The 13,238-nt window shown below is 46.5% G+C and overlaps 1 protein-coding gene across 12 annotated transcripts in view; it reads left to right on the top strand.

Annotated features, from left to right (window-relative positions):
* Window positions 1–13,238, top strand: part of KIF21B (kinesin family member 21B) — a 77,365-nt gene that overhangs the window by 27,506 nt on the left and 36,621 nt on the right. For all 12 annotated transcript variants that reach the window (XR_008916143.1, XR_008916142.1, XR_008916141.1 and 9 more), the window contains exons 4-15: window positions 74–223; window positions 586–720; window positions 1,323–1,490; window positions 1,755–1,870; window positions 2,964–3,159; window positions 4,534–4,723; window positions 7,511–7,574; window positions 7,690–7,917; window positions 8,727–8,808; window positions 9,381–9,501; window positions 10,744–10,935; window positions 13,007–13,206. Coding sequence is in view for 7 of the 12 variants with exons in the window: in XM_056815703.1 (XP_056671681.1) it covers window positions 74–223; window positions 586–720; window positions 1,323–1,490; window positions 1,755–1,870; window positions 2,964–3,159; window positions 4,534–4,723; window positions 7,511–7,574; window positions 7,690–7,917; window positions 8,727–8,808; window positions 9,381–9,501; window positions 10,744–10,935; window positions 13,007–13,206 (1,842 nt within the window). In the remaining 5 variants the exon portion in view is untranslated. The remainder of the gene's footprint in view (window positions 1–73; window positions 224–585; window positions 721–1,322; window positions 1,491–1,754; window positions 1,871–2,963; window positions 3,160–4,533; window positions 4,724–7,510; window positions 7,575–7,689; window positions 7,918–8,726; window positions 8,809–9,380; window positions 9,502–10,743; window positions 10,936–13,006; window positions 13,207–13,238) is intronic.

Below are 13,238 nucleotides of genomic sequence, written 5' to 3'. Positions count from 1 at the left end.
GGTCATTGAGTCCCTTCTTGTCCTCTAGGGAATAACCCACTCTTTCCTTCTTTTCTACTCTTCTTACATTCAGCTTTACAATGAGGAGATCCTGGACCTGTTCGACAGCACCCGAGATCTTGACTCCCGCCATCGAAAATCCAACATTAAGATCCATGAGGATGCCAATGGGGGTATCTACACCACAGGCGTCACCTCCCGTCTCATCAATTCCCAAGAAGAGGTGGGAGTTTATTAGGACAGACAGCTAGGTAGCATAATGGATGGATCACTGAACCCATGTCAGAAAGATCCGAATTCAAATCCAGCCTCAGTCACTTAACTAATTTTGTGGTCCTGGGCAAGTCATTTCATCTGTCTGCATCAGTTTCCTTATCTGTCAAATGGAGATGATAGTAGCACTTACTTCCCAGGGGTGTCATGAGGATCAAGTGACATCGGTTCTCCTGAGTGATGCCTGATTGGCATGAGCATAGGAATACTAGGGCCATTAAACAAAGTGTCTCTGCTTGTGGACAGTTTTCATTTCTGCCAGATATAGCTCCCTGGAAGGACCCCTGTATACACTATCCCCTTTCTCTGCAGCTGATCCAGTGTTTGAAGCAAGGAGCTCTGTCCCGGACAACAGCCAGCACACAAATGAATGTGCAGAGCTCCCGTTCTCATGCCATCTTCACCATCCACCTGTGCCAGATGCGAGTCTGTGCCCAGCCTGAACTGGTAAGCAGCCCCAAGACAGGCATAAGGAGTGTGCTATGGTGAGAACCAGTCTGGTGCTTCTAAAAGTCCCAGGGAGGGCAGGAGATGAAGCAGGTGATGGTGAAAGAAACAATGCTGGGTTTTAATCCTGCTTCTGCCCTTTGCCATCTGGGGGGATCTTGGGCAAACCACTTAACTTTGTTGAGCTTCAGTTTCCTCCTATATAAATTAAGAGGATTGGAGAACATGATCTCTGAGATCCTTAAAACTCCATCTCTGTGACTCTATAGCCTTAGTGACCATATGTTCCGTGCCTGCCTCATCTCTTTACCCAGACATCCCAGGGAACTGAAGCCCATGATCTAGGAGTGACTCTTGGGCACAGGGAAGGGATTGGGGCTTTCAGTAATGCCCGCTTCATCTCCTTACCCAGACATCCCAGGGAATGGAAGCCCATGATCTAGGAGTGACTCTTGGGCACAGGGAAGGGATTGGGGCTTTCAGTAATGCCCGCTTCATCTCCTTACCCAGACATCCCAGGGAACTGAAGCCCATGATCTAGGAGTGACTCTTGGGCACAGGGAAGGGATTGGGGCTTTCAGTAATGCCCGCTTCTCCCACAGGTGAATGATGAGGTGCCCGGCCTTACTGATGGTACAGCCCCTACCAATGAGTATGAGACACTCACGGCCAAGTTTCATTTCGTCGATCTGGCAGGTTCTGAGCGGCTGAAACGGACAGGGGCCACAGGCGAGAGGGCCAAGGAGGGCATCTCGATCAACTGTGGCCTGGTACGGAAGCCCTTACCCGCTCTAGCAGCAGAGGTTGCTCCTGTGACCTAGATCTCCTTTCCCCACACCACGCTTCTGTTTCTGTACCCTTCTCCTGTGTTTCTTTCTGTTATCCTCTTGCCTTAGTTTTCAATAGAGTCATGGTGCCCAGCCTGCCCTCTACTCTTGGAGCGTGGGGGCAGCCAAGGACAGTAGAGAACGAGAAGGCTCGGGGACCTGGCTCTGCGGGGTGCCCTGCTGAAGGTCAGGGTCTCTTTCTTGCAGCTGGCGTTGGGCAACGTGATCAGTGCCCTTGGAGACCAGAGCAAAAAGGCAGTACACGTGCCCTACCGGGACTCCAAACTCACTCGACTCCTTCAGGACTCACTCGGGGGTAACAGGTAACCGGAGCAACCATTTTGGGGAAAGGGTTCCCATAGAGACCAGTGCACCCATTTACTGCGAGCTCCTATCCAGCACAACTGGTTGTAATTGAGCATAGTTTGATAGAAAGAGCCCTAGGCATGGCCAGGTGTCAGAAAACCCAGGGCTTTCAGTGATCTTGGACAAGTCATTTATTGTGTTCTATTGGCTCGGCCTCTCCATGAGCAATGAATGTTTTCCCAATCGTTTAAGTCTGACTTTATCTGTGTGAAAAGCGTTTTGTAATTGTTTTCCTGGGTTTGTCTTGGCAGGAAGACCCCCAGGTATTTTAGATTGTCTCAAAGTTATTTTAAATGGAATTTCTCTTTCTGTCCTTGCTGCTGGACTTTGTTGGTAATACAAAGCAATGCTGATGATTTTTGTGGACAATCATGTATTCTGGCCCAGTGTCAGTTTCTCATGTGTATTTCGTCATCACCATCATCATTATTACCCAGTGGCAATAATAATAATTAGAGCCAACACTGATATGATGCTTTAGGGTTTACAAAAGACTTTACATCTATATGATCACATCTGAGCTTCACAACAACCCTGTGAGGTAGGTGCTATTCTCATCCCCACTTAACAGAATAGATAACTGAGGCATTGGGAGATTAAATGACTTGCCCAGATTCGTGCAGCTAGTGCCTGTCTGAAGCACGATTCAAACTCAGTTCTTCCTGACTCTTAAGTCCAGGGTTCTAGTTTCCACACTTTCCAGCCGTCTCATTGTGTATATGTACAATGGAGAAAATAGATCCTTTCCCCTTTTTTAACTCACAAGGCATCTGTAATGCTAAAACTAGATATTAAGACTAGCAATATAAAGTCTTGCTATTATTTATTTCTTAGATTGATCTCTAAACAAATGAGCCATAACCTCACTGACCCCATTAGCTAAGTAAATTGTAAACATAAACTGTTGGAATAGAAGTCTCATGGTCATCTGAGTCTTGGAATTTGTGGCCAGTGGCTTTCAGATGGCATCGGGAAAGAAGACTTGGCTCAAATGTGATGTTTCCTGTGGGGCTGTCTGTCTCTGCCCCATCTCTTCTCCATCCCTACCAGCCAGACAATCATGATTGCCTGTGTGAGTCCATCAGACAGGGACTTTATGGAGACCCTGAACACGCTCAAGTATGCCAACAGGGCCCGGAACATCAAGAACAAGGTGATCGTGAACCAGGATAAGACCAGCCAGCAGATCAGTGCCCTTCGGGCAGAGATTGCCCGCCTGCAAATGGAGTTGATGGAATACAAAGCGGTGAGTGTGTTGGGGGGTGATAGCCCTTGCCTACGGGCTAGAATGAGCCCTGCTTCTCTAGACTGGGCCCTGAGAGTTTAACTTAGCAGTGCCCATAATTCACTACTTGGTCCATGCCATCCTGCTGGCTGCAGTTCTGCCTTCATTCCAAGCTGTAGCCAGGTGGGGTCCAGTTTCTCCCTTTGACTTTTCAGCTTGCTCCTCACCTTTTCTTTCCTCCCCAGGCAGAGCAGGAGAGGAAGCAGGCAAAAGTGAAAGAAAGAGTGCTTGGTGGCATGTGGTGTGCCAGCTGCATGCAAGCAGGACATAAAAATGAGCACTTGCCTCTGCCCTCAAGGAAGGAGCTAGAGAGAGAGAGAGAGAGAAAGAGAGAGAGAGAGAGAGAGAGAGAGAGAGAGAGAGAGAGAGAGAGAGAGAGAGAGACTGAGAGAGAGAGAGAGACTGAGAGAGAGAGAGAGACTGAGAGAGAGAGAGAGAGAGAGAGAGAGAGAAGACTGAGAGAGAGAGGGAGAGAGAGAGAGAGAGACTGAGCTAGAGAGAGAGAGAGAGAGAGAGAGAGGGGGGGGGGGGAGAGAGTAGGAAGCACGCAATATGGATGAGCATCACCCAGTGATGAAAACAACATGCCACATGAGTCCAGAACCAAGAAAGACCCTTGTGTTTGGGGCGGTCGAGAGGCTTCCATGTAGGAAGCAGAATTAGTGTTGGTATGAAAAATCACGTAGGATCGTGAGAGATGGAGATGCCCAGGGGCCAAAGGTGGACTGGGGCGATTAGACATTTCATGAAGACAAAATAAATAGAAACAAGAAAGTGATTTGGAGTCTAGTGTAACAGGAGTGATGAGGGTTGGTAAGAGGATAAGATAAGACTCAAAAGGAAAAAGAAAAATATAAAAAGCCTTGAATATAAGGATAAAGAATTTGGACTGAAAAAAATGTTTTCTGTTGTTGAATTTAACAAACCTGAATATTCTATAGTCAAAGAACAACATATATATATATATATGTATATATTATATACATCTATACATACACAAAACCTCAAATCTCACTGTGTACAACTTGTTTTTTTCCTTTTAAAATCTGTGCTAAATTTAGCACATTAGTTCCCAGAGCTGTCCTATTTGCCTGTGTTGACTTCTAAAGTGCCTTCTGGCTTCTTCTGTGCATTTTTTCTGTTTTCAAAAAGGGAGAGAGTAGGGTCATCAGCAGGCTTTAAGCAGTTTAATCTGAGAGTGGTGGTCAAGGAGGCCATTTATGAAAAAAGGGCAATCCTTCCAGTGAGAGATGGGCTCCTCAGGCCTTTCCCTTTCTTTTGAGCCAGACTGCTGACCAATTCCCATCTGCCTCCTCTTCCTCCTCGTCCTCCCAGGGTAAGCGAGTGATCGGCGAGGATGGCTCAGAGGGCTACAGTGACCTGTACCGGGAGAATGCCATGCTGCAGAAAGAGAATGGCACACTGCGAATGCGGGTGAAAGCCATGCAGGAGGCCATTGATGCCATCAACAATCGAGTCACCCATCTCATGAGCCAGGAGGCCAGCCTGCTCCTGGCTAAAGCTGGTGAGTACAGGGGGAATGGACTGAGCCCAAGAGAGAGAACACGGCTGCTGTCCTCCTTCCCTCCCTCCCTAACCACGTTGTATTGACTCTTGATATTTTTCTAGGCACTTCTTGTCTCCCTTGACAAATGTAAAGCCCTCAAGAGTAGAAACTCTTCCATTTTTGGTCTTTCCATTCCCAGTACCTACCACAGTTCTCAGCACAGAGTAGGTGCTCTTGAATGACTAGAGAGATCTTGCCCGCCCCAGATGGCATTGTCTAAGCACTGAAATGCCTATTCTTTCCTCCTTTTGCCCCTGCACAATCAGGTTAGTTTGGCCCAAGTGGTAAAAACACTCCTGGTTGCTAGTTTGTTGGCAAAAGCCTAATGTCCATTGCTAACCCTTGGCAGACCCTGAGAACCTAAAACCTCCCTTAGGCTGGCTCCAGCCTTCCATTTGGGCTTCTTTCAGATTTTTCTCCTTTAGACTTTCTTCCAGCCAAATCTCCTTTCTTTCCTTCAGTTTCAACATCCTGTCCACTGTTACTGAACCTTTTCACAGGTTCTCCCCTATGCTTAGGACATACTCCTTCTTCACCTTCACCTCCCACCTCCCATCTTCCCTAGAATTTGAGCATCAGCATATGTGTCAACCCTTAGGAGATCTTTTTAGTTTGTTTTGGGGGTTTCTTTGTTTGTTTGTTTGTTTTTGTTAAGCCCTTACTCCTTTCCTGTTATTAATTCTAAGAAAGAAGAGCTGCAAAGTCTGGGCAATTGGGCCACACAGCTAGGAAGTATCTGAGGACAGATTTGAACCCAAAATCTCCTCTCTCTAAGCTTGGCACTATCTACTGAGACACCTAGCTACCCCCCTCCTTAGTTCTTAATGCTCTTTCCCTACTTTATATCCATAAATCAACAGATAGAGGATTTGTTGTTTTTCTATCCCCAGCATTTAGCACTGTGCCTATTGTATTAAAAAAAAAAAAAGATCCTTAAATAGTTTGTTGAACCAGATAGGAGCATAGTGTGTTTAAGTCATCCAGAACAGACTGACAACCAACCTAAGGCAGGAAGAGGGCTGAGAATCAAGAAACCTTGGGCTCTAGTTCTACCTCTCTTTCTCATGATCTGGGCAATCTTGGACAAGTCCCCCAGTTATTGTGTTTGTTTCTTCAGTAATGACCTCTGCCTTACCCATCACACTGATTCATTCTGAAAATCAAACAAGATAATGGTTCTTAAAGTGCAAAATGACAGTAAGATGACTACTTGAGTCCCCCTTGGAGGCTTCAGGCCCCCGCACAGATTCTTAAAGTCAGAAAGACATTCAGAGGCCATCCACCCATACCTGAAAAGGAATCTCTTTTCTAGAATCCCTGACAAGTGGTCATCCAGGTTCTGTTTGGAAATCTCCAGTGAGTGAAGCCCCCATGTGCCCAGGCAGCCCTGTCCACTCTGGGTTAGCTCTAATTTTTAGGGAGTTGTCCCCCAACCGAGATGTTGCTGCAGCCTCTGTCCTTCGTTCTATCTCTCCTGGCTCCTCCAGCTAAATAGAACAAATCCAGGCATCTTTCCACTTGTTGGCCTTTCAAATCCTTAGAGACAGTGATCACATTCCCTTCAGTCTTCTCTTCTTTCAGGCTAAATAGTTGCAGAGGCTCAGGTTTAGAAGAGACTTGAGAGTCTCACCTAAGCCTGGAAAAGGATCTCATTTATGAGCTGCCCCTTACAGACATCCATTGAGTGAGGGAAAACATCCCAGCTTCCTTCAGCCAATTTGATCCTTCATGTGCCTCGTCATTCTGTTTAGACAGAGTGTGTGATGGCCAATGGTTTGTTAGATATGGTATGACAAGCGGATAGTAAGGTAGCAGCTACTTTCTTCAAATTCAACACTGGACTAGTGGATTTTGTTTTAGTTTTTATTCCCCCCCCCATTTTCTTTATACCTCCAGTGTCTAGCATCTAGTAGGTGCTTAATAAATGCTTGTTGACTTGTCCATGACATGACTCAATGCAAATTTAGTTTCATCCTAAAGAGTATCCACTTCCTCCTCCGGACTGTGATTTCTTTCACTAGTCATTGCTACCATGTGAGTAGCACCGCCTTGCCCCCTCCTTGGGTAAGGCAGTTTAGGCAACAGCTCGGTTTGGGGCCTGGAAAACTACAGTCCTTGAGTATATGCCACTGGACATTGATTGACCAGTCTTTATAAAGATTGTGATATTGGCCTTTATGATAACAAAACACATTTTTACCTCCTCTTTAAGTATAAATAAATAATCCATGTAGCACCAAATGGGACAAAGAAGAGAAAGGATGAGGAAAAAAACCCTCTAAGGTATAACAAGTCACTTCTTAACTTTGAATGATCCTAGCCATAAGTTTCATTGGGCATTTCGTTATTTTTAAGCCGTTATCTTCTGTCTTAGAATTGATACTAAGTATTGGTTCCAAGACAGGAGACAGGTAAGGACTAGGCGATGGAGACTCAGGGACCATGCCCAGGATCACTCACACAGCTAGAAAGTGTTTGAGACCAAATTTGAACCCTGGTCCTCTACCCACTGTGCTGCCTAGCTGCCCCTGACCTTCTGTTTCTTTTCCTTTTAGAGCAGAGGCATATAATGTCATTATGTCCTACTTGTTTCTTAGCCCACTCGAGCTATCTCTGAATCGCTGGATCGCCCCTTTTTTTGAAGGTGCCACTCTATATATGAAATAAAGTGACCCACCTCACAGTATTATTGTTGTTGGGAGTGTCACCAATGTCTTGAGACATCTCTTTCCTGTTCCCCGCCAGGAGATGGCAATGAGGCCATTGGTACTCTGATCCAGAACTATATCCGAGAGATTGAGGAGCTTCGGTGAGCACTTGGGATGGGGAAGACCCCAGGGGGGCATCTGGGACTCTAGCAATGGCTGGGCTAAGGGATAGCCCTTCCAGTGGACTTCATTTCCCTACCCTCCCTTCCGCTTCAGAACAAAGCTTCTGGAGAGTGAAGCAATGAATGAATCTCTGCGCCGTACTCTCTCACGGTCCGCCATGAGGCCCCCCTACTCCACAAGCAATCCCACTCCCCAAACCCAAGGAGGCTATATGAGTAGCCCATCAACTTCCATGGAAACAGAAGCCTTTGAGGTGATCCGCAAAGCCAAACAAGACCTGGAACGACTAAAGAAAAAGGAGACCAGACAAAGAAGAAAAAGGTAAAGGAGAGTCCACCACCACCACCATCTGACAACGGGGCATTGGTGAGAGGTGCAGGGCAACTGAAAGACCAGGCAGGTGTCACTTCTTTCCTGTGGGGGTGGGGGTTCTTCCCCTGGAGACATTCACTCCTTCTTGGACTTGGGTCTGAAAGGAGGGAGACTAATAGTGGCTGTTTACCAAGCTCCATCTCTGTACCAGCCCAGGCCAACGCCCTGGTGACTTCATGCCCAATGGCACCAGGCTCTAGAAATCTCTTTCTCTGGTGGCCTGCTGTCTCAGGGAGTTATTCAACTGCATATGGTCAAAGGTTACGTTGCCCTGTCTCATGATCTCAGGTGTGGAGGAAAAAACAGAGATTCATTAACTGTTTATTTTGGGCTTCTTGGGTTAAAGTTTAAAAACCAATTCACTGGTAAATGAAGATTACTGGCTGACCTCACCACCGTGTCTACTACGATTTAGAGGGAAATCATCCCTTCTCCCAAACTCAAGAATAGAAGTTTTCCCTACTTCTCCTCCCCCTAACTTTCTTCACTATGAACCGTACCCCTGGAGCAGGAAGATGAAGGAATAAATAGAGTGTTGACCTGGAGGTGGTTGGACCTTGGATGTGGGTTCAGATCTCCTCTCCAATATTATACTAGCTGTGTGTCCAGGGACGAGTTACTTAGTATCTCCAAGCTTTACTTTCCTCAACTATAAACAAGGAGTTTAGGTACAATGGCCCCTAAGATCCATAACCTAGGATTCTGGGCACCATATTTTAATACCCTTATCCCCCTCTCCATCTCCATCCTGTGGGCAGCCCAGAGAAAGAGGCATTTAAAAAGAGAGCAAAGTTACATCAAGAGAATGGAGAAGAGACAGATGAGAATGAAGCTGAGGAGGTAAGGGTGGCCCCCTCACATTTCCTCATCCCCCACATATATATGTGCATATGTATATATACATTTTATACCCATATTTACATAGATATTCCTTCCTGGGGTTCACCAGACATCAGTCTCTTGAAAAAGGGGTGGAGAAGGGCCATAGATGGAAGTCTCTGGAATATCCCCAGCCTCAATCAGAGCCAAAAAATGGTCCCTGTTTTTGTATTTGCCCCCTCCCCCCAATCTCACCCACAAAGAAGGGGTTCCATGAGTGCATAAAGGGCCCTTGACCTCTGGAGGCAGCTCTAATTTTTTCAGAATGGGGAAGGGTCACAAAGATCCAGCCACAGTTCTGTGTATCAACCTCTTCCCCTATTGATTGCCTTCCTCACGGAATATGTGTGTTTATGCACGTAAGCACAACCATGAATGAACATCCTCTCATCCCTCAGTCTCAGAGTACCTCTCCCATCCTGGTCTGGCCTCATGGGAACTCACTCAGTCCTTTGGGGGGAGCCTTCTGACCCTGGGTCAGAGCTAGCAGCTGGGTGGGGGTGGGGGGGACTATCATGGTGTTACATGCCCAGGAGGAAGAGGAAGATCGCGATGAAAGCGGTTGTGAAGAAGAAGAAGGACGAGAAGATGAAGATGAAGATTCAGGCAGCGAGGAGAGCGTGGTAGACTCAGACTCAGATCCTGAAGAGAAGGGTTAGTTGACCCCCGGGCTGGGAATGGGAAGGTCTGTGGGAAGATTGAAGAGATAGATTTATTTAGAACTGGAAGGGTCCGAAGAGGCCACTGGTGAGAAATGGTCATGCCAGGAAGGGAAGCTCAGCTTTCCAGCCTTCCAGGTCATGAAATCAAAGACTAAAGAACCCCTTATTCTACCCAGGAACTCTTCATTCTTATCAAGAAGAAATCAGGAATGGGGCAACTAGATGGCTCAATGGAAAGAGAGTCAAGTCTAGAGATGGAAGGTCCCAGGTTCAAATGTGGCCTCAGACACTTCCTAACTGTATGACCATGGGCAAGTCACTTAACTCCAGGTTAACTCCAGCCCTTATCAGTCCAATACTTAGTATTGATTCTAAGATGGAAGGTAAGGGCTTTAAAAAAAAAGATGAAATCAGGTTGAGAGTCATACCTAGTCTTGCCAATGAGAACCCCATAGTCAGGAAACATATATTGAGCACCTACTATGTGCCAAGAGGAGAAGAAGGCATCACTCCATTATGATGGGCTTTGAATGCAAACAGAATTTTGGATTTGATCCTGAAAGTAATAGGGAGCCACTGGAGTTTATTGAGTTAGAGTATGACAAGACCAGACCTACGATTTGGGAAAAGCACTTTGGTGACTGAATAGAGGGGAGTGAGGAGAGACTTGTGGCAGGCAGACCTACCAAGCAGGGTTATAGATCATAAATTTAATTCTGGAAGGGACCACCAAATCCAAACCCCTCATTTTTTAAACTCTTTATCTTCCATTTTAGAATCAATACTGTATATTGGCATAAAGGCAGAAGAGCAGTAAGGGCTAGGCAATGAGGGTTAAATGAATTGCCTAGGTCACATAGCTAGGAAATATCTGTGGTCACATTTGAACCCAGAACCTAGCTTTCAATCCACTGAGTCACCTAACTACTCTCAGATCCTACATTTCTAATAATAATAGCTATCATTTATATAACACTTTTAGGATTTGCAAAGCTCTTTACAGATATCTCATTTCATCCTTGCAACAACCCTGGGAGGTAGATACTATTATTATCCCCATTTTACAGCTGAAGAAACTAAGGCAGACAGCTAGGAAGTATTTGAGGGCCAATTTGAGCCCAGTTTTGCCCGAGTCCTGCTTCAAGACCTTTATCCAATATTGCCTTCTTCTCTTTTGTCTCTCTCTCTCCCCCTCTCCCCAAATTCCCATCTCTCCCCCAATACCCTCCCACAGAGGTGAACTTCCAAGCTGACCTGGCTGACTTGACCTGTGAGATTGAGATCAAGCAGAAGCTGATCGATGAGCTGGAGAATAGCCAGCGACGACTGCAGACTCTGAAGCACCAGTATGAGGAGAAACTGATCCTGTTACAGAACAAGATCCGGGATACCCAGCTTGAGCGGGACCGAGTACTACAGAACCTCAGTATGTACACACACCCCTACAATTTCATACACACGCACACACTTGTCCCTAGCCATACAACACACATACACTCCCATTTATAATACACATTTATGTACAACTACACACACATACAATGCACATGTACTTACATGCGCATACACACTCACAAGTCCGAACTCTGCCCGCCTGCCTGAGACCCTGGCACTGCTCTCTATAAGAGCCTCATCCCTCAAGACCTTTACCCAGAGAGCTGCCCCCCTCCCCCTGGAATTGGCTCATTCTCCTTGTCCAAGTCCCCCAGCTACTACTCTGCCCTCAGTCCTTCTTCCTGGTCCTCCCACCTGGAGCCAGCCAGCTACCCAGAATCTCCGTGTGCTGAGGGCTGTGCAGGGTATTCTCATCATGCCAATGTGGATTTAGCACAGTGCTGGGGACACAGTGGGTGCTAATAAATATTTATTGATTTAAAAAAAACTCTTACTTTAGAACCAATACTAAGTATCGGTTCCAAAGCAGAACAGTTAGTAAGGTCTGGGCAAACAGGGGTTAGGTGACTTGCTCAGGGTCACACATCTAGGAAGTGCTTGAGGCCACATTTGAACTGAGGACCTCCCTCTCCAAACCTGGTTCTCTTATCCACAGAATCACCTTGTTGCCCCTTGATAATTGGTTGATCAATTGATGTGCAACAGGCAGACTTGTCCAGCCCTGTAACTTCCATTCCAAATAAGTGGGGTCATATCTTCAGGCTTCCAGATCCTATGCAACATCCTTTGGTTCGTTTCCTTTGGCTTCCCTATATTACTCCTCAATTCCCTCTGTTTTGCTCATTTCTGGACCTATGCATTCCCGAGTTCTTCCCTTAGCCCTCCCTTTCACACCATGGTGCCCAGCACATACACACATCATACATCTCCCACGTATTTCCCACATGAAGGTACATTTTAGCATTACATTAACACCTCGAGTTAGTGCCTGGGGTGTGGAAGCTCCCTCAGGATGCCCCTGCCCCCTTTCTTCATATTTACTTGGAATTCTATTGGAGAAAGGGAAGGGAATAAGTAATATATATACACATATATATGCATATATATATATATATTTGTGTTTGTATATGCCACGCACCATGTCAAGCACTTTACAATGACCTCATTTGATCTTCATGACAACCCTGTGAGGGAGGTGCTGTTATTATCCCCATTTTATGGCTGAGGAAACTAAGGCAAATGGAAGATAAGTGGCTTACCCAGGGTCACTTGGCTAGTAAATGTCTGAGGCCAAATGTCAGTTTGGGTCTTCCTAATTCCAGGTCTCACAAGGCTCTAGCCATTGAGCCACCAAGCTATTAGAGATAGAAGAGGAAGCATTTGTCTAGTCCAATTTGAGAAAAGCACCCACTGTGTGCCAGGCACTGTGCTACATCCACGTTGGCATGATGAGAATACCCTGCACAGCCCCTGGCACATGGAGATTCTGGGTAGCTGGCTGGCTCCAGGTAGGAGGACCAGGAAGAAGGACTGAGGGCAGAGTAGCAGCAGGGGGGATTCAGACAAGGAGAATGGGCCAATTCCAAGGAGGGCAGCTCTCTGTGTAAAGCTCCTGAGGGACCGGGCTCATATAGAGGGCGTTGCCAGGGTCTCAGGCAGATGGGAGAAGTTCAGGTGTGTATATGTGTGTGTGTATTTGTATATAAGTATGTATGGATGTGGATGTGTATATGTGTTGCCATAGTGGATAGAATACTGGACCTGCAGTCAGAAAGACTCATCTTCTTGGGCTCAAATCTAGCCTCACTGACTATCTGTGTAAAGTCATTTATCCTGGTTTGCCTCAGTTTTCTCACCTATAAAATGATCTGGAGAAGGAAACAGCAAACCATTCTAGTGTCTTTGCCAAGAAAACCCCAAATGGGGTCACAAAAAGTCAGGCATGACTTGAAAACAAATGTTTGGGTGCGTATAGGGGGCACGAAATGCTCGACTTCACCAAATTCACAGAGTCAATTACAGAATGGAAGTGTGTGTCTGTGGTCCTCCCATCACTGCCCATCACCTGGCCCTAATTCTGAGCACCCTCTCTCCTGGCCCAGGCACCATGGAGTGCTACACCGAGGAGAAAGCCAACAAGATCAGGGCTGATTACGAGAAGCGCCTGCGGGAGATGAATCGGGACCTTCAGAAGTTGCAGGCAGCCCAGAAGGAGCACGCCCGGCTGCTCAAGAACCAGTCCCGTTACGAGCGGGAGCTGAAGAAGCTTCAGGCTGAGGTGGCAGAGATGAAGAAGGCCAAGGTAACTGGGGGGGGGGGGGGCGCAGGGAAGGA

The sequence above is a fragment of the Monodelphis domestica genome, chromosome 2 (assembly GCF_027887165.1).
Source record: "Monodelphis domestica isolate mMonDom1 chromosome 2, mMonDom1.pri, whole genome shotgun sequence".
NCBI classification, from domain to species: Eukaryota; Metazoa; Chordata; class Mammalia; order Didelphimorphia; family Didelphidae; genus Monodelphis; species Monodelphis domestica.
This window is presented reverse-complemented; position numbering and strand designations above follow the sequence as displayed.